At 39.1% G+C, this 21,648-nt stretch overlaps 1 protein-coding gene and 1 pseudogene across 1 annotated transcript; both read right to left on the minus strand.

Moving 5' to 3' along the window:
- Positions 1–7,251: 7,251 nt before the first annotated feature.
- Positions 7,252–13,848, minus strand: LOC130915378 (oocyte zinc finger protein XlCOF6-like; annotated as a pseudogene).
- A 2,356-nt stretch (positions 13,849–16,204) lies between these two features.
- On the minus strand, positions 16,205–20,944 carry LOC130915567 (gastrula zinc finger protein XlCGF57.1-like). The gene is made up of 3 exons (XM_057835563.1): positions 20,841–20,944; positions 20,462–20,577; positions 16,205–18,608 (listed from the first exon to the last, which is right to left on the minus strand). Exons 2-3 carry the CDS (start codon positions 20,465–20,467, stop codon positions 17,076–17,078), a joined length of 1,539 nt encoding a protein of 512 aa, XP_057691546.1. The 5' UTR covers positions 20,468–20,577; positions 20,841–20,944; the 3' UTR covers positions 16,205–17,075.
- Between the last annotated feature and the right edge of the window lie 704 nt (positions 20,945–21,648).

The raw sequence follows: 21,648 nt of genomic DNA on the forward strand, positions 1-21,648 counted from the left end.
TTTGTTTTTTGGTTTTGCTGCATTCAAGATTCTTTGTTTCCGCGCTACTGCAGAATTCTCAGTTAACCTAATTTATCAGCACGATCCAAACAATTGACTCATTATTCAAAACAGGAAACCAAATTAAATTAGCTTTTATAAACTCTACATTAAAACATATCCTCACAACAAACCAAATGTTATGTCAATTAAAATGTGAAATAAAGATACTGAGGATAAACGTGATATATTCAAAGTCTAAAATCAAAGATTAAGCTTATCTTGGGAGAATGGTAATCATGTATCGTAAATTCAAGAATAACGAATAACCCATTTCTAAAACCCCATGCTATTACTGTTACCGTTACTATTACCGTATCAAAAACAGTTTACGTTCCGCAATCAACCCAAAGTTAGAGTTACAATTCTCCCAGTATAATAATTTCCACTTGGCAAATGCCAATATTTGCTTATGATCGATTTTTTGTCAGCTCCCATTTTAATCAGTAAATTGAATTTTGCAGTGGCATTAATATATCGCGCAATGTTCCACTCAAGATTACAAAAATGGAATGAATTTGTCTTTATTTTGGAATTTCTTTAGAGCTGACAAAAATGTCTTTTCACCTTCTTTGGGTCACTGTTGAAGATTCATCAACATGTAATCCAAAATTACGATTCCACTACGCAATTATAATCTATTCAATTAATTGTTTTTAGTCAAATACAGTATCTCAATAGACCTAGAGTATCTTTGGGTAAATTTTGTAATCAATTTAAATTTCTATTTCAAATTTGAATTTGCCATATCACAGTGTGTTGTCCACATAAATCAAAATCAGACTTTTTTTACCCAGGCAAAGTTTTTCATTTGAATGGGAGAGTATTGAGGGACTGCAATACTCTTTTAAACAATCTTTTTTTATTCCACTATGACCTCTCTGCTATTCTTTAACACCTAAAACACTACCTCTTATAGCATTCAACTCAATTTTTAATTCCAATCATTTTCAACTGACATCCATATAATTTATAATAGAGGATAATTCAGCAGTCCAGAGGAGAACAAAGAATGTTTTTTCGTGCACTAAAAAACATCCATTCGTATTTCACTCCAGGTTGGTAGAATTATCTGCTTTCCGTGTGAATTTTTAGAACGGTTTTTAATCCTAACTTTTGATTTGTTATCATTATTTATACACTCCCTGTAACAACTTATTTCCCTAGTTTAAACTATTTCTACCATTCTTAAAAAGCGGCAGTTTAAAATTGCTCTAACATCTGCTAAAACTTTTGTGACATATACTAAACCGCTGCTCCTCCCTCAACAGGAGTTTGCTAATCAACATTTGGTCCTCTCTTTATCTATAAGACTTGCATTGATATCTATTATCATTCCCAAGAATTAATGGGAAGTCTTTTGACAGTTCTTACTGTATTTTGCCACGTTCTTCAAAATCTAATTTAGTCAAACTATTTCAAATTACTCTACTTACTTGGAGTAAATATTATTTGTTCTTATTAGCTCGATACATCTAAAAGTTGGTCATTTTTTCACCTGAATTCAGAAGAATTTACTTTCAAATAATATTATGAACAATATCTATTCTTGGATGAAGAACATCTAACAATCTAATTTTCTTTTTATCAAATATACTAGCTCTTTGCTTAAAATAAATCTGTTAAGTTTGTTTTCAAATAGCTATTTATCAACAGTTGAGCTTTTCCTTTTTCAAAACATTAACTATTTTCTTTCTCTTTTAGCCATTCTCTTATTTTCTTTTAAGAGCGTTCTTATTTTGAATTTAGCTCAATAGTCTATTTTTATCTCTATTGAGATTCCATTTCAAACTTCTATCCTAAATAGTACAAGGGAAAGGCTGGAATATTCCCAGCTGCAATTACAACCTTCCCTTTAAATTGGGCAAAAACCCAGCGGATGCCGTCGAGGACCCCATGTTGCAAATAGGGGCCTCCGAAGGGCCGCACTCCTCATGTTGAAAAACTTCTCTTTTTTCCCAATTTTGCGCAATAAACGGTCAACTAATTACGCAACGAACGGTCAGCTATTTACAAACAATTCCCTCGCTTATCGACGTTCGTCTCACACACCCAAAACTTTCCAAGCCCTACATTCGCACCTCCTCTTTGCTCTGTGAGAAGGGCCAAACGTGTGATTTCCTCTTCTGGCTTGATTTTGAGCGTTGCCAGAGTAGACTTTTCTTGCTCTCTTCATGCTTGCTTCCTCTTCGCCTTCTCGTTCACTTTGCTCGAACCTTCTTTTTCTTTGAGTTTCCCACACGGAGAAGACTTTGAGCTCGTCCTCTATTCTTTCCTTGCACCTCCCTTTTGCCTTCAATGTTCCCACATACTCCACTTCTTTCAACGTTGGGTTAAAGTCATGATCTCTAACCCACGCTTCCAGGTAACAACAGCTTCCTGGGAATTGTTCCTGCATGAACACTACATCAGGGTGTTCTTTTATTTGTTTGCTTTGTTCTTTTCCCATTTTTACTTTAGGTTTTTATCAGTTTTCACACGTAACACGTTTACGTTTTATTTACGTTGCCTATTTAATCTCTTAGTTGTTTTGTGTTAAGGTTTGGTCGCCTGTATTTTATTGCCGTGCACGGACTTTCACTTTTGCTTTTTATCACGCTATTACGTTTGCTTTACCTTGTCCCTGACTCCGGGTTCGGACGTTTTTATAACTTTTTATGGCTCGGTACTTCGGCCCGCTTTCCGCAATATTTTGTCTTAACTTCGCAAAATATCGCCTGTGTGTTAGTCCTCAGTACTTCGAGGATTACTGTTTACGTAACGTTTTTAGACCCTTTAAACGCACGCAATTCGTCACACAATAGTTCAGTACTTCGAACTAGGATGGTTTAAATTTCAACGGTTTACTTAACGGATGTTCCGTACTTCGAACAATTATGAGTCAGTACTTCGACTTCACAATTCAATCCGCCCCGTATTTAAACCCGAAAGCGTCAACAACTTAATTAAACTTTATCCTACCTCACTCCGTCCTGCCCTGGTTCGTCTGGGACCTGTCACCGGCAATCCGGGTCGTCGCAGGAACAAAGGCGCAGACGTCCGGTCATGAGAAAAAGGTCGTAAATATCCCGGCGGCGTCCGTTGGCCCCGCGGCGGTCCGGAAGAATGCGGATTTTTAGGTCCCGGGTTTCGGCACCAAGAAATGTTGGGTCTAATCTTACTACTGTACTAAGAAAATAATAAAAGACCTGAGGGAGGACGGAGAGAGGATCAGAATGGAGACAGGGATAAGGTTTTACGCTGTCAGGAGAAAAAGGTTGATGGGAGCTCGTGGCTCCCAGCAAGCTTCTCTGACTTTCATCCTGAGGAGCTCAGCTTTTATTGACAAGTGAGAAAGTTTCAACATACATGTGTGAGTTTCACATCTTGAGAAATAGCTGTTATCTTGAGAAAAGAATGCGGGCAGTTATTTGTCTTGTCTCATTGTGTTGAAACTTTATGGTCAGCAATAGAAACCTAAAACAGGAAATCTACCTCTCTGGGTCAAGCTGGGCATCTGTCCTTCAGTTGAATGTGACCTTCCGTGACACATTCTTTCTTTTGTAAGGCCTTAAGACTTTTAAATAAGACTGTAGCTATAACTATTAGTTTTAAACACACATTATTAACCTTAGCATGCAAAAGTATTAGAGCACATCTTACATATTTCTTCTGAATTAATATTGCTATGCTGCGTGTGCATACATTGTTTTACGGCTAAAATATTTTTTCTTAGGAGAGGGATAGTAGGACTAGCATACTGTAACTTGACACGATTGCAAATGGGTACATCGACTAGCTGGCACTAACCCTTTAATTGTCATTTATTTGATTTAAAATGTAGCTACCTGATGGATAACAATTGCCAGTTTACAGAGCAAGTAACCGTCTTCATCCCAATTTACTTGCCCTGCGCTTGTCTGGGGAACTTCCAACAGTTTATCGTTGCCCCCTCCCTCTTCTTTTCTCTCTCCCAGCACCGTCTGCACGTCAGAGCGGCTGCAGCTCCCTCTCACCATTGCCGGGAGCTGAGCTGTTGTTACCCGACGTGGCCGTTGCAGCCAGACTGCTGCTTGCGAAAATATTTGTCGATTTATAACATTTTAATGCTTCACTCTCCAGTTTCTTTAATTTTTTCTCTCTAACCTTCTCCGCGCCACCCTGCTCTTTTCAGGTTTTTTGCCACCACCATCCATATTGTGCATTAACACTCGTCGCTATTTTGCTTCCACAAGGAAGGAACCAATGAAGGCTACTCTGTGCTTTCGTCGTTCCTAGTCTATCAGATTGGCGGTGAAAAGCCAGGCGCATTGCTGCCACCTGTCGGATTGGATGCGAACTGTAGATAATCAGAGGATAGGGGGGATAAAAACAGTGATGCATAATGAATGGCGGCCGCCGGCCGTCCAGGGCACCGGCCGTTCTGTGATCCTCCAGAACCCACAGATTACCAGTCCGCCCCTGCTCCAAGCTCTAAAAGTGTTTTTCAAATTTTCGTGAGAATAGGCTGATTTTGTGTGGACAAGATAATTGTAAATATCAGCGTAGCAGATGTCAGGCAGACAGGGCGAAGACAGTGGGTCGAAAAACATCGATTTGGGCATCAAATATGGATCTGGCGACTGTATAGAACGAAGCTTTTCAACATAACGCCTTTTAAGCAACACATCCAGTGAGTTTACGGCATCAGAAAGCACCGGGTCTTCCATGAAATGCATTTTAAATTCCTCGATCAATTGAAACCAATGCTAATACAGAGACAAAATGACGGACAAGTGGGCGGAACCATACAGCGAGCACGTGGTTTTGTGACGTCGGTGGGTAGGGTCTATATGTTGAGACTTGCATTGACCCCTCTTCACTTGCTGAATGTGCCCGTCCATTTTTCCCCTCAAACGCAAATTTGATTGGATGATGACTTGACATTTACGCACGTTCACAGTCGGTGTTCTGTCAAATTTTTCACCCTGATGCTATTTTGCTCCCAAAGCTTTTGTGGTGGTGAATAAAGACTCTTTTACATTCAGTTGGACTCACAAAGTTATCCAAAGGTGCTAAATAAACAAGAGAATATTAGATTATTTTTTGAGTGCCGCTCTCAACATGACTGGAAAGTGCGGATTTCAACCTCTCTCCCAGTTTTTAACAGGATACAGAAAACAGGATCTATGCTCACTTTAATTTCTAAATGGTAATTATGAAGGAACGCTTCACTATTCAAACTAGGAATTATTTTCTCCACCAGAGGGCGTCAATGCTCTTTGGACGAATAATGCCTCATTTATGTTTTTTTTTTTCTCTCATTGGAATTCAATGTATTTTTTGGGGGGGGTATTTCTTTGGTTTAATGTGGTTATGTAATGTGATATTGTCCAGTATCATTATAACAACGGTTCATATACCATTGTTTAAGAAAATCAAACAAAAATAAGCAGTTACTCAAAATGTTTTTCTTGAGTATTCTTTTCACTGTATACTTTTTTACTTGTACTTGAGTACATTTTGTGGATGACTACTTTTACTCTTACTTGAGTATTATTATTTTGAATTAACGCTACTCTTACTTGAGTAAAATCGTTGGCTGAATTTAAAATTGCTTATAAAATCCAGACACTTATTCTAGAAGTTTTCAAAATGTTTCTTGAGTAGTTTTTGAAAACAAAGGTTTGAATCGAACGGTGTACCACCTAAACCAGAGGTCAGCAACCCCGGTCCTCGAGTGCCACTATTATCCAGCTTGTTTTCCATGTCTCCCTTCCTTTAACACACCTGAATCAAATAATCATGATCATTATCAGGCTCCTGCAGAGCTTTCTGATGAGCTGATCATTTGATTCAGGTGTGTCAAAGGAGGGAGACATGGAAAACAAGCTGGATAGTGGCACTCGAGGACCAGGGTTGCTGACCCCTGACCTAAACAAACCAATACATATGCACTGCAAAACTTCACCTTCTTAAAACGGAGGAAAAAAAAGCTCAACTTCCCTTGTTTTCAGTGTAAATCTACTAAAAATAAGTGACATTATCTGCTAGTGCTTCAAGTAAATTTTACACAGATTTCTTGAAATAAGAAAAATACCTAGCTGAAAATAATCTTAAGACTTATTTCAAGCAAAACATTTGTATATTTAATATTTTAAAAAAAAAAATGTCCGAAATGTTCTAAATTCAAGAATATTGTTCAAAACATTATTTGAAACAATTTTTTTTTGATTTAGGTGAAAAATGAACAACTTGTAGTAGTATGGCCTTAATAAGAACAAATACTGTAGTAATATTTACTTTAAGAAGAATCTGACGCATTACTCTGTTAACCAGCCTTTAACACTCAGAACAAGATGGAGAAAATTATTCAACTAGATTTAAGAAAAATTATCAGTTTGAGACGTTATAAATTTGCAGTGCAGAAGTTGAATAAATTTGTATTGATTTCTTTGCATTGATAATTTAACCTATCAATTAATTTGGTTCACATTGGTGAGAAGTGTAGCCATGACTGCCGTTCACCCAATCTGCTTGGTATTATTAATGTCCAGTCTCAAGCAAAAAGTGTACATGGAGGTTATGCTGTTATATCGTCCCTACCAATATTGAGACCAAATCTACGCCCTTGGTCGTAACCTAGGGACTACCTGTTTGTGTATTTTAGGAAGTGAAGTAAGTAAGTAAATATATATAGTGTATCACAAACGTGAGTTCACTCCTCGCATTTCTGCGGATATTTAAGTATATATTTTCATGGGACAACACTGACTAAATGACACTTTGACACAATGAAAAGTAGTCTGTGTGCAGCTTATATAGCAGAATTAATTTATTTTCCCCTCAAAATAACTCAAAATATATCCGTTAATATCTAAACCCCTGGCAACACGAGTACACCCTTTAGAAACTACATCCCTAAATGTACAAATTGAGTACTGCTTGTCGTTTCCCTCCAAAATGTCATGTAACTCGTTAGTATTACTAGGTCCAGGTGTTCATAGGGAGCAGGTGTGTTCAAATTTGTAGTGCAGCTCTCACACTCTCTCATACTGGTCACTGAAAGTTCCAACATGGCACCACATGGCAAAGAACTCTCTGATGATCTTAAAAGACGTATTGTTGCGTTACATGAAGATGGCCAAGGCTACAAGAAGACTGCCAACACCCTCAACCTGAGCTGCATTACAGTGGCTGTGGATCCTGGTTTTTGTTCATTCCAATTTGGGTTCTACTAAAACAAGCAGCACCTTATTGCAATCAACTGATTACACTTATAAAACACCAGATTGGTGAAAATGTGTGGTCTTGTTTTGTTGGAATTAAATCCTGCACCCACTGCGGCCCTATGTGGAATAGTTTGGAGACCACTGGTTTACATCGACTGACGGGTGGCTGCTATAAGTGTGTAAACACCCCAGTAATGACAGCCAACCACTAGAGGGCGACGTACAAAAACCTCTACTCACATTAGTCTAATGTTGTTGTTATTACCTCAGCAGACCGCAAGGCAATGCTGCTACAAGCTGCCAACTGCTGGAAGGGAGTAAAAAGTGCAGCCACTAATTTATTTCCACCAAAATCACATTTGTAAAGATTGATGCAGACGGATTTTAAATCAATACGAAAATTGCGTGACGTAATATGGCGATTTGAGGATTATTTTTTCTTAACACCCTTAAAAGCAAGATGTTGGGAATATATGGAACAATTGACAGAAAGACATGTAATGCAATTTACACAATTTAAAATACAAAAATCTGTTGGATAGTGGTAAAAAAGAACAGTACATCAAAAATATTTTCAACAACTTTTTCAAAAGAGGCTCATGGGTAACATTCAATTGAAATGTTTTTTCCGCTGTAAATCCATGATTCAGAATATTTTGTCAGAATTCAAAGGTTTTTACTCAGTGTGGCTTCTTGCGTGCACTACTAAATTTCCTTTCTGAGCGAATCGTTTACCACAAAGTGAGCATGCAAAAGGTTTTTCTCCAGTGTGTGTTCTTGTGTGAATGTTTAAACCTCTCTTATCGAAAAATCTTTTACTGCAAAGTGCGCAGGCGAAAGGCTTCTCTCCAGTATGTCTGCTTGTGTGTTTGTTTAAACCACTCTTATCAAAGAATCTTTTACCACAAGTTGTGCACGCAAAGGGCTTTTCTCCAGTGTGCTTACGCTTATGCCTTTCTAACTCAGTCTTCTCAGTGAATCTTTTACCACAAAGTGAGCAGACAAAAGGCTTTTCTCCAGTGTGTGTACGGTTATGTCTTTCTAAATCAGTATTCCGAGTGAATCTTTTACCACAAAGTGTGCAGGCGAAAGCTTTCTCTCCAGTGTGGTTTCTCGTATGTCTGTTTAAATGTCCCTTCTCAGTGAATCTTTTATCGCAAAGTGTGCAGGCATAAGGTTTCTCTTCAGTGTGTGTTCTTGTGTGTTTCTTTAAACCAAACTTCTCGACGAATCTTTTACCACAAAGTGTGCAGGCAAAAGGCTTCTCTCCAGTGTGTGTTCGTATGTGAATGTTAAAATTTGCCTTGGTGGAGTATTTTTTATCACAAAGTGTGCAGGCATAAGGCTTCTCTCCAGTGTGTGTGCTTGTGTGTTTCTTTAAATCTCCTTTACGGATGAATCTTTTACCACAAAGTGTGCAGGTAAAAGGCTTCTCTCCAGTGTGTGTTCTTGTGTGAATGGTTAAATTTCCATTATGGGTGAATCTTTTACCACAAAGTGTGCAGGCAAAAGGCTTCTCTCCAGTGTGTTTTCTGGTATGTATGTTTAAATGTCCCTTCTCGATGAATCGTTTATCGCAAAGTGTGCAGGCATAAGGCTTCTCTTCAGTGTGTGTTCTTGTGTGTTTCTTTAAACCACCCTTCTGGACGAATCTTTTACCACAAAGTGTGCAGGCAAAAGGCTTCTCTCCAGTGTGTGTTCTTGTGTGAATGGTAAAATTTGCCTTCCTGAAGAATTTTTTATCACAAAGTGTGCAGGCATAAGGCTTCTCTCCAATGTGTATGCGTGTGTGTTTCTGTAAATCTCCCTTATGGATGAATCTTTTACCACAAAATGTGCAGGCAAAAGGCTTCTCTCCAGTGTGTGTTCTTGTGTGAATGTTTAAATTTCCCTTATGGGAGAATCTTTTACCACAAAGTGTGCAGGCAAAAGGCTTCTCTTCAGTGTGTGTTCTTGTGTGCAATAGTAAAGTTCCCTTCTGAGTGAATCGTTTACCACAACGCGTGCACACAAAAGGCTTCTCTCCAGTGTGTGTACGCATGTGTGCCTTTAAGCTGCATTTCCAAGGAAATGCTTTATCACAAAGTGTGCAGGTGAAAGGTTTCCCTACCGTGCCTTCTTTTGAGTCTCTTTTAAATGATGACTTGTCTAACAATTTTGAAGCATTTTGGTCAAAGTCATCATCCCGCTCATCCGTGTTAAAGTCAGAAGAGTGTGACGTTACGTCGTCGCTGTCCGAAAGCGGAGCTAAGAGGCCGTCCGGTTGCGACCATCCCTCTCCTTTTGTTGTCAGGTGCTGAAATGTGCTGTCGCTCAAAGGTTTCCCTGCTCCGCTGTCACCGCTTGGACCTTTGTCTTCTTCGCTCTTTATACTGACACCCATTGGAAACTTGATGATTTCAACTTCCTGTTTTTCTTCTTTAATGTCAGGGGTCTCTGGCTCCGGCTCCTGTTTGATCCACAGCATGTCGGACTCCTCCTTCTGTTTAACGTGGAGGGAATCGTGCTTCTCAGGGTGGAAATCTTCTACAGTGACATCTGTGGGACACTGGGTAAAAAAAAAAAAATTACATGATTTGCTGACGTCGGAGATATGTCCAGAAGAGAAGGTATTTGCTCTTCGACGCTGACAGCGCCTACAAGCCCAATGTTTTTGTCTGTAAAATTTTTCTCCAAAAATAAATAAATGGTTTCCAACTATTTTGAATGAACATTGATAGACGAGCATATATTTTTGCATCTACAGGGACAACACCAACTTGGTGAAAATACACACTCAGCAAGAAAACAGTACATTATATTAAATGAATTATACCCAACTAGACGCCACGAACTGTATGGGGGGAAAAAAAAAGAAAAAAAAAAGCGATTGTTATGCTAACGCATGCTTCTCAATTATTTTCTGTTACGCCCCCCCCCCCCCAGGAAGACGTAAATGTCACCCCCAAACTCTATGCCGCCACTGTAAATACTATCATTCGTCTATACAATTATGTACACGTCTGCCTAACATTGTGTCCTTTTTTTCTATTAAAGTAACAAAGATTAACTTACAATCACGTAAAACTTTTTCAACATTGTTTTGTTTGTAACAAAAAAGACCTAAAGAACATCAATTTGCCTGATTAAAAAAAAAAAAGTCACATCCAATACTGAAAATACACTCAAGGTACATTTTTGACCATTTGATTCTGAAAAATAAAATGGATAAAAAAATATTAAATTCAAATTGGTTAGCAACGCTAACTCATGAGGACAATATGCCAAACAATTTGACCGAAAGAACAAAAATGGTTGGAAAAAAAATGACACTATCGTTGGACAGAGGGAGTTTTTTTTTTTTTTTTTTTGCTGGAGGCTGTATCAGCTCCTTTGCAATTATGTGAGGTTATTTTGCACTGAGCATGCTAAACGGTGCACGCTGGTTTACGGATGGAATACTGACAAAGAGGGACGATTGTCACCAATATTATAATATTTGGCCCATTTTCGCTGAAAAACAATCAAGCAGCTTATCAATGAGATTGGGTTCAAATGTCTTTAAGTGGCATCTTAATTGATTTGGCTTCCCGCTGTCTGTTACAAACATTTTTGGACACAGTAAACAGAGGGGTCTTTCCTCATGTCCCGTGCATTCTCACCAGCCGGGGGGGAACTGGAGGTGTGGGCGGTCGTCGTGACGCTCTCGAGGCAAACATGGTGCTTCTCGGGCAGACACCTGAGAACCAGAGAAGACAGTGGGTCCCTGCGTGAGCCCGGGCAAAAACGGCGCACAGCTCTTCATATCTCTTTGCTGTGCGCTCTTGTTTGGTTCAAAAATACTGAGCACACTCTGAAAATTAGAGTGTCACTACTGTCCCAAACAAGTAATGTTCTCTCGATTAGTCAGCCGACTATTTTTACGATTAGCTGGCTTATATACTGTATATATATATAAAAAAAATCCAGAGGCCTGGGAGCTTGAGGGTCCTGCGCAGAATCTTAGCTGTCCCTAGGATTGCGCTCTTCTGAATGGAGACGTCGGACGTTTATCCTGGTATCTGTTGGAGCCATGCACCCAGCTTGGGGGTTACTGCCCCTAGTGTCCCGATCACTACTGGCACTCTTGTCTTTACTCCCCACATTTTCTCCAACTCTTCTCCAGCTTTTCATGTTCATGTTTTCATGATTGCTACATCTATCACTACTTGCCGTGGCATATTTGTACCTTGGATGAGACACATTGTGCCTCATCCAAGATACAAATATAGACACATTGTGCCTCATGAATCTCTAACTGTGATGGCAAGTTCTTCTTGCGGATATTAGAACACTGAGCCACTGCTTGGTCAGTGTGGATGTGGGATTTCGAAGTAACCATTCTTCCCACATTCTTTGCATGTACCCCCTTTCGCAGTGGTTGCTGCTGTAGTAGCACTCCATTAACACCCTGTTCTCCATCCTGCTCCATCTGTGTCTTGTTCCAGTAGCCCACTTGACATCAGGTTCTCGAACCTTGTTAACCCAGGCGACGTTCGAGCCGGCATGACTATATCATTGATTGTTCCACTCGTTGTGAGGTATAGGCATATAGCATGAAGGGCCTTGGTACCACCTGGTACCACTATGCTCTTGACCGGGGTTTGAATCCCTGATCTCCCATACCAAAGTCAGCGCTGTTACCAGCTGCTATAACAGCTGTGTGTATATATATATGTGTATAGCAATTACATTTTTGTTGACGCTTATCAATTCACAAAAACGTTTTGGAACACTGTAATTCTTTATTAAAGTACAAATAAACACGTAAATAACAATAATAAATCACAGTCAAAATGGTCACAGGTCAAATGCTGATAGCATTAACTAGCGCAAAAGAATGGAATGTAAACAGATTCAGAACACTGACTTCGACTTTCCAACATTATTCCAAACAATTCTTCGAAAAATACAGAACATTAATATTACAGTATAGTACTATATATAAGAGTATTATAATAATTATAATAACTATTAATTTCCAATCAGATTTTTCATAAAGGGTGTCATTTTATAGGTATTCTTAGTGTAGAATCTGAATTCTGAAGTATGTGGGATTACCTCCAGAAATCGTTATTTATATGACAAACATGACATGCTTTTATTTTTGAAATGTTCACCGAATGTACGTTTGCTAAACACCACTAAAAAAAGTGCTAAAAAAGCACTTCTTGTAATTGCATGTGGTGTCAGCAATATTTTTTTTCCATTTTTTTCGTTTACAAATGCTGTTAACCAGTGATTTTTCATAATTGAAGTGTCACTTTTGAATCGCAAGGTTGCGTTTTGGAGAAGACTGCCATTGTTTTATAGCAGGCTAAAGTAGATTGTCTTTTTCGCAATTTGCCTCCATGTAGCAATGCTAATGTACAGTGCTTATTATAGATGTGTTTCCTTATTTTGCATGTTTGAACTGTAATTCTACGGCGTGTTGACTACCAATAAACATCTGTGAAATGAACTAGTCTCATATGTCATCACGCACGCACGCTGTGATAAAACGCAGCCGTGAAAATTATCGCCCTCATTTTTATTTACCTTGCGACAAATTGACTCCTTGCGACAAATGGACTCATTGCAAATCGCAACAGGCTTAGCAATTTCAATAAAACGTGTCCTTACTTAGTTAGATGGACTTACTCTTGTCTTCGAAAATAAAAACTTGGTGACAGCGGAGGTGTTTATTCGTGGCCGACATGCAGCCAAGCTTGGCATTGAAGAGACAGGACACAGCAGTGTACCCTCCTTTGTTTCTTTGAAATAAGTCAATGTTTTGGACACTGGTGCACTTTTTTGGCTTTGTGCAGCTTCCCCCGCTTGCATACCGTGCGTCCGACATTCTTTACACACATATATATTTTTTTAACCCTTCATAAACCGTCGACGGACTCACGTCATCGATGACGTCGACTATGTCGGCTAGTCGGGACAGCGCTACTACTATCCACTGAGTGGATGTGCAAGTACACTTTATTCAAGTACGGCAAAAAGTACGTTCCCCGAGGTCACATGGACCAACCCCTGCACCGCTCTGCGCCCACCTTGGGGGAAGGACCGCCACATGATATTTCATGACATTGCATGAAAAGTACAATTAATGTCATGAACTTACCTTCATTTTTCAGCTGTTCGTCGTGACCTAGATATCCTCTCCTCATTTTCCACTCCTCTTTTTCCACGTCTCTACTCTTTGATGTTCGGGATTGCGTTGGCCTCCCTTCAGTCAGTGGTAAATGTCGCATCTTAAAGACAAATCGAGAAGCGTCTCATACAGTTAAATGTAATCACGCTCATGTTAACCGATCGACTTTTCTTTAAAACGAACTTTACAAATCGGAAGTGGCGTTAAGCCAAAGCAATCGGAATGCGTTAACGTGTTTAAGCTAGCGAGCTAAGCTAAACAAAATTAAGTAAGACTGCGAAGCTTTAACATGAAGCCAAACGACTCCCACTATGCTTTAAAATTTGACTTTTTAGTCCACTAAATTATTACTTCGGTACTTACACAATGAAAATGTTTTGAAGCAGGTCGTTCGTTTAATAGAAGGGAACACGAAAGAACAGCAAGTCCCAGATGGGTACACAGAGGTTGCGTCAAGTGAACCGGAAGTAGAAACGTTCAAGCGCCTGGAAGTTCCATCACGACTTCACATCATTGGAATAAAAAAATATTCAATAAATATGATCAACATATCATTCCAGTCATCTACTTTACTGCTGCCGCTGTACTTCTTCCGGCAAAGAACTTGGTTCATTTATAAGCATTGAAGCTTTTCAGGCTCCTTTAATTTTGTTGTTTTTTCTCCGCTAACCATTCCACACGGTACCAGTTGAAGCCTGGGACCGTGTGTATTTTTGTGTGAGACCAAGATTGAGCTTTTTGGCAACAAACACTCTAAGTGGGTCTGGCGTGCCACGAAAGATGCGAATGCTGAAAAGCACCTCATACCCACTGTGAAGTATGGGGGTAGGTCAGTAATGCTGTGGGGCTGTTTCGCTTCCAAAGGCCCTGGGAACCTTATTAGGGTGCATGGCATCATGGATGCTTTGAAATACCAGGACATTTTAAATCAAAATCTGTTGCCCTCTGCCCGAAAGCTGAAGATAGTTCGTCACTGGGTCTTTCAGCAAGACAATGACCCTAAACGTATGTCCAAATCTACACAGAAATGGTTCACCAGACACAATATCAAGCTCCTCCCATGGCCATCCCAGTCCCCAGACCTTGTTTTGTTGGCAAAAGGGGGTTGTACAAAGTATTAACACCAGGGGTGCTAATAATTGTGACACACATTATTTGATGTCAAATAATTTTTTTATTTATGTTTTGTGGGATTTTTCCCCACTGAATGAATGCACTTGTATTGAAGGTTGGATTGTTCTCTTTTTTCCATTAAGGTCCCATATTATTTGGAAAAAAATAAATAAATTAGAAGCTAAAAAACATCTTTTTCATGGGTACCAATAATTATGGAGAGCACTGTACACACACACACACACACACACATATATATATATATATGTATAGTGTACCTAATAAAGTTGCTGGTGACTGTATATATGTATATCTATATGCTGTATATGTATATATACATGTATATATATATATATACACACAGTATAAATAGTTGTAATATATAAGTTGTAAAGCATTAAAGCAAACAACAAAAATGAATGAACAAAAAAAGTATTTTTATAATGGGTCAAAATTATTTTTTGAACAGATCATGTGACTAGCACCTTAGACGGTCATTTGCTTTGCATATTATTCACAACAAAAAAATTAGGGGAGGGCAATTTCATTTTTCAAATGATTTTTTGTTTGTTTGTTTGTTTAAAGCAACTTTTTGAGTAGACACAAATGTCCTACTCATAATATGGCCTAAACACTAAAATGATTGCTAAATTCAAACTTTTTTAATTAAAAATTAAGTGTTCAAATGCAAATATTTGAGTCTCAAATACTTTTGCGCATTCAAAAACTTTTTTTTCTATAATTAATTTTCTTTGATTAATTTTTTTGTTTGAAAATATATATATTTTTTGAAGCAATTTTTTGATTGAATAAAGACACAAATGTCCTAGGCAAAATGTGGCCCAAACGCAAAACATTACTTCAAAAACGTTGCTTCAATTAAAAAAAAAAAAAAAAGCTTTCAAATGCATTTTTTTGAGTTTCAAATTTAATTTTGCATTCAAACACATTTTTTAATCGAATAATGAAGACACAAATCTACCTCCATATGGCTCTGCCCAGGGGATATAATTTTTGACTGGGGTAACTACATTGGCACGACACCAACCGGCGTACCATATTCAATGGATGATGATCATGGCGAGTATCGCTGTCCTAAGAGCCTGATTTAGAATTCCCCTCAAGAATGACAGGGAAAAAAGTATCATTTTCAACTTATTATTGTAAATATTCTTGTGAGTTAATGTTATTGCTGACACTGCATTTTGGGGTCATCAAAATCTTGTGCCCCCCAATGGCCCAAAAGTCAAACTCCGCCAATGGTAGGGACATAACACTACCAACTTTTGAGGATGCTAAAATTGTCCCCACCAACTTTTAAGCAACCTTATTTGCATTATATAATGACTTCAGTTATAATGGTCATTTAGGTTGTCTTTGCATATGTTGTATGGATAGAATTGACCCTATCATTATTATTTGGTGAATTATTCTGATTTAAGTTCAGACTTACATTTACCCCCGTTTCTTGCTGAAAGTGCCAGTCCATTTTTTCCCCCTCAAACAAATAAAAACATTTAAAATAGGGCTGTCAAACGATTAAAATTTGTAATCGAGTTAATCACAGCTTTAAAAATTAATTAATCGTAATCTCTAATCTCTAAAATATGCCATATTTTTCTGTAAATTATTGTTGGACTGGAAAGATGAGAAAAGATGGATATATACAATCAACATACTGTACATAAGTTCTGTATTTGTTTATTATAACAATAAATCCACAAGATGGCGTTAACATTATTAACATTCTTTCTGTTAAAGGGATCCACAGATAGAAAGACTTGTAGATCTTAAAAGGTAAATGTTACTACAAGTTATACTAATTTTTTCTTTTTATTTTCTGTCATTTACTTTTAATTTATCTACCTTACTTTTGTCCAAAACTGCTTAAAGCAGGACTCGAAATACTCTACGTCTCCGTTTTTGCAGTTAAATCCAAAATAAGCCCAAATTTCAAATTTATAAAGGGACGAATCCAAGCAAAATGACCGGAAGTACCCCGTCCACCATTGCTGAGGTGTGCCGCCCTCAGCACACAGCAGCTAATGTTACTGTTTTACATCGACTGACGGGTGGGATGCTATAAGTGTGTAAACACCTCAGTAATGACGGCCAACCACTAGAGGGCGACGTACCAAAACTTCTACTCGGATTAGTCTAATCTTGTTGTTATTACTTCAGCAGACTGCAAGGCAATGCTGCTGCAAGCTGCCAACTGCTGGACAGGAGTAAAAAGTGCTGCCACTGAATAGTTTCCACTAAAAACCCAAGTGTAAAGATTGATGCAATATCGTAATATCGTGATTTAAGGATAAATTTTTCTCAACACCCTTAAAAGCAAGATGTTAGGAATTTATGGAACAATTAACAGAAAGACATGTAATGCAATTTACACAATTTAAAATATAAATATTTGTATTGGATAGTGGTAAAAAAGAACAGCACCTGAAAAATCATTTCAACAATCTTTTCAAAAGAGGCTCATGGGAAACTGAATAATTAAATTGAAATGCTTTTTCCACTGTAAATGCAGCAATCAGAATATTTTGTCACACGTGAGAATTCAAAGGTCTTTACTTAGTGTGGCTTCTTGCGTGCACTACTAAATTTCCTTTCTGAGCAAATCGTTTACCACAAAATGAGCATGCAAAAGGCTTTTCTCCAGTGTGTGTTCTTGTGTGAATGTTCAAATTTGCCTTCTTGAAGAACTTTTTATCACAAAGTGTGCAGGCGAAAGGCTTCTCTCCAGTGTGTCTGCTTGTGTGTCTGTTTAAACCTCTCTTATCGAAGAATCTTTTTCCACAAGATGTGCAGGCAAAAGGCTTTTCTCCAGTGTGTGTAAGCTTATGCCTTTCAAAATCACTCTTTTCAGCGTATTTTTTACTACAAAGTGAGCAGGCAAAAGGCTTTTCTCCAGTGTGTGTGCGCTTATGCCTTTCAAAATCACTCATCTGAGTGAATCTTTTACCACAAAGTGTGCAGGCAAAAGGCTTCTCTCCAGTGTGGTTTCTGGTATGTCTGTTTAAATGTCCCTTTTCGATGAATCTTTTATCGCAAAGTGTGCAGGCATAAGGCTTCTCTTCAGTGTGTGTTCTTGTGTGTTTTTTTAAACCACCCTTCTCTGTGAATCTTTTATCGCACAGTGTGCAGGCAAAAGGCTTCTCTCCAGTGTGGTTTCTTGTATGAATGTTTAAATTTGCCTTCACGAAGAATTTTTTATCACAAAATGTGCAGGCATAAGGCTTCTCTCCTGTGTGTGTGATTTTGTGTTTGTGTAAATCTCCTTTATCGGAGAATCTTTTACCACAGAGTGTGCAGGTGAAAGGCTTCTCTCCAGTGTGTCTGCTTGTGTGTCTGTTTAAACCTCTCTTATCAAAGAATCTTTTACCACATGATGTGCAGGCAAAAGGCTTTTCTCCAGTGTGTGTAGGCTTATGCCTTTCTAAATCAGTCTTGTCAGTGAATCTTTTACCACAAAGTGGGCAGGCAAAAGGCTTCTCTCCAGTGTGTGTTCTTGTATGTCTTTTTAAATTTCCATTATGGGTGAATCTTTTACCACAACTTGTGCACACAAAAGGCTTCTCCCCAGTGTGTGTACGCATGTGTTCTTTTAAAAAACATTTCCAAGAAAATGTTTTATCACAGATTGAGCAGGTAAAAGGTTTCCCAACTACGCATTCCTTTGTGTCTCTTTTCAATGATGACTTGTTTAAAGATTTTGAATCATTTTGGTCAAAGTCATCATCCTCCTTAACACTATTAGAGTCAGAAGAACATGACGTTATGTCGTCGCTGTCCGAAAGCGGAGCTAAAAGGCTGTCCGGTTGCGATCGTTCCTCTCCTTTTATTGTCAGTTGTTGAAATGAGCTGTCGCTCCAAGGTTTCGCTGCTCCACTGTCATCGCTTGAACTTTTGTCTTCTTCGCTCTTTACACTGACACCCATTGGAAACTTGAGGATTTCAACTTCCTGTTTTTCTTCTTTTATGTCAGGGGTCTCTGGCTCCACCTCCTGTTTGATCCACGGCATGTCGGACTCCTCCTTTTTAACGCGGAGGGAATCGTGCTTCTCAGGGTGAAGATCTTCTACGGTGACTTCTGTGGGACACTGGGTGAAAAAAAAAAATCACGATTTGGTGACGTCGGAGATATAGAGAGAAAACAGGTCGTCTCCGAGTTACGACGTACCCGACTGATGTGATTTCAACATTACGACGCTGGAGTCTCCATTCTTTTTTTTTATGTTGACTTTAGTTTTGTGATGCATGCAAATATTTTGGCGTCGGAAATGTAGGGCAGGTAGTTCTTCCGCACGCGAAGCTAGCAAGTCAGAGCACATTTACACACGAAGAACGTATTTGTTCACGCAAAGATGAGCGCATGCACACACACAAGGAAGAGCCATTTGCACCCACAAAGAAGCAGAGTGTGAGAGAGGAAAGACCCTGCGCGCAAATTTGTTACCTTCGAAGCATCCACAGGAAACACCTTTTGTACTGTTTCTTGTGCGTTTTCGATCGTGGTCGAATACTTGGGGCGAGATGTTGTGATTTTTTTCAAAAATTTTTTTTTTAGGATGTTCGGACGCTGATACATACATGTTCATTGTTATTGCTTAATCAGCAGCGAGTTATCGACGAAAATTTGAATTGCCAGTATTGACGACGAACTGATTTTAACTTCGTTTTTATTTTTTGTTTCATTCTGCAAGTGTTGATGTCATGAACGGCTGACTAAAGGCAGGAAACCACATGGACTTATCTCCAACATCTTGGCGAGGACAGTCCAACAGTCCACGTGAGCGAGTCACAGTAACGTTAATCTTTTTTATGAGCGCTGAGAAGTGTACTGCTTTAAGATGGCCGCTGTTTTATTAACGCCGCCGAGTCGGTCATTTCGCATCTAGTTCGACGTACTTGTGATATCTATGACACGCATCAGACACTACTTGCTACGACCGTAGCAACATGCTGGCGTAGTTTTTAGCCACGTCGGCACAGTTTGTAACGGCTGTCGGCTGCAGTAAGGTATTTTTTTTATTGCTTCTTCCTCTACGCACGTGATGTCAATGCGTTGTCCCGCATTAAAAGTAATCCGGGCAAAACGTGATGCTTAGAGCTGGCAAAATTAAACGATACCTCGAGGTGAATAAAATTACTCGGATCAGTTTTTAAACTTGAGTTACTCGCGTATTCGTTTCAGCTCAAATGTAAACAGAGGGGTCTTTCCTCATCACCCGCGCATCCTCACCAGCCCGGGGGGAAACTGGAGGTGAGGGCGGTCGTCGTGAAACTCCCAAGGCAAACATGGTGCTCCTTGGGCAGACACGTGAGAACCAGAGAAGACAGTGGGTCCCTGCGTGAGCCCGGGCAAAAACAGCGCACGGCTCTTCATATCTCTTCGCTGTGTGCTCTTGTTTGGTTAATAATAGTGCGCACACTCTGAATATGAGAGTGTCACTACCATCTACTGAGTGGATGTGCAAATACCCTTTATTCAAGTACGGCAAAAAGTATGTTCCCCGACGTCATTGCTCTGTGCCCCCCTGGGGGGGACCTGTGAAATGCCCCCCCGACGGGAGCGCTTATTTAAAACGTTTCATTGAGGTGAAAACATCAAATGTTTTAATGGACGCATTACAGTCATGGCTTTACGACTGTAAAATCAGTTTTAAATAAATTACACAAAAAATTAGTACTGTGTATTAGTAACAAATCGTGGACTGGGCCACAGAACCATCTTCGAACAGAAATGTATAAGTCTACAGGTTTTCACGATCATATCCCGATGACAATCACACGGGTATGACATTTATTAGTTCAAGCAGAGTAAAATAATGCATATTGACACAGACCCAGCTGCAGAAAGAAATTCCACTATTTGAGAAGTACTTCACTAAAGTAACAATCACAACAAAACAAAGTCTGCTATTGCATGAAAAATACAAGTAATGTACCTTACCTTCATTTTTCAGTTGTTCGTCGTGACCTGGATTTCCTCTCCTCGTTTTCCACGTCTCTACTCTTTGATGTTCGGGATTGCGTTGGCATCCCTTCAATCAGTGGTAACTGTCGCATCTTAAAGACAAATCGAGAATCGTCTCATACAATTAAATGTAATCACGCTCATGTTAACCGATCGACTTTTCCTTAAAACAAACTTTACACATCAGAAGTGTCGTGAAGCCAAAGCAATCAGAATGCGTTGACCTGTTTTAGCTAGCGAGCTAAGCTAAACTAAGTTAAGTGAGCCTGCGAAGCTTCAACATAAAGCCGAACGACTTCCATTATGCTTTAAAATGAGACTTTTTAGTCCACTAAATTCTTACTTCGGTACTTACTCAATGAAAATGTTTTGAAGGAGGTCGTTCGGTTATGAGACGAGAACACGAAAGAACAGCAAGTCCCAGGTGGGTACACAGAGTTGCGTCAAGTGACCCGGAAGTAGAAACATTCAAGTGCTGAAACTTCAGCGTGATATGAACAAGCATTTGGAAGTTCCATCGCGACTTCACATCACTGGAATAAAAAAAAAAATTCAATAAATATGATCAATATATCCGAATTCTAAGAAAGAACTCGGTTCATTTTTAAGCACTGAAGCTTCTCAGGCTCCTTTAATTTAGCTTTTTCTCCCCGCTAACCATTCCTAAAGTACGAAAGAAGAAGAGTGCAAGGACTACATCGAGGCGAAGGGAAGGAACGGCCAGGAGAGGACGCTGTTGGCAAGAAGCCTAGACTCAAAGCGGGTCGTTTCTTTGGGCTACACAAGAGCCGTTAGATTTTTCCTATTTATTCTACATAACAAGGGCGTTGGTTTGCATAAGGAAGGTAGGGACATAACACCACCAACTTTTGAGGATGCTCAAATTGTCCCCACCAACTTTGAAGCAACCTTATTTGCATTATATAATGACTTCAGTTATATTGGTCATTTAGGTTCTTTGCATATGTTGTATGGATAGAATTGACCCCACCACTATTATTAAGTGAATTATTCTCATTTATGTTCAGACTCACATTTACACCTTTTTCTTGCTGAAAGTGCCAGTCCATTTTTTCCCCCTCAAATGCAAACAAAAACATTTAAAATAGGTCCTGTCAAATGATTAAAATTTTTAATCGAGTTAATCACAGCTTAAAAATTAT

This window comes from Corythoichthys intestinalis, chromosome 1 (genome assembly GCF_030265065.1).
Source record: "Corythoichthys intestinalis isolate RoL2023-P3 chromosome 1, ASM3026506v1, whole genome shotgun sequence".
NCBI classification, from domain to species: domain Eukaryota; kingdom Metazoa; phylum Chordata; class Actinopteri; order Syngnathiformes; family Syngnathidae; genus Corythoichthys; species Corythoichthys intestinalis.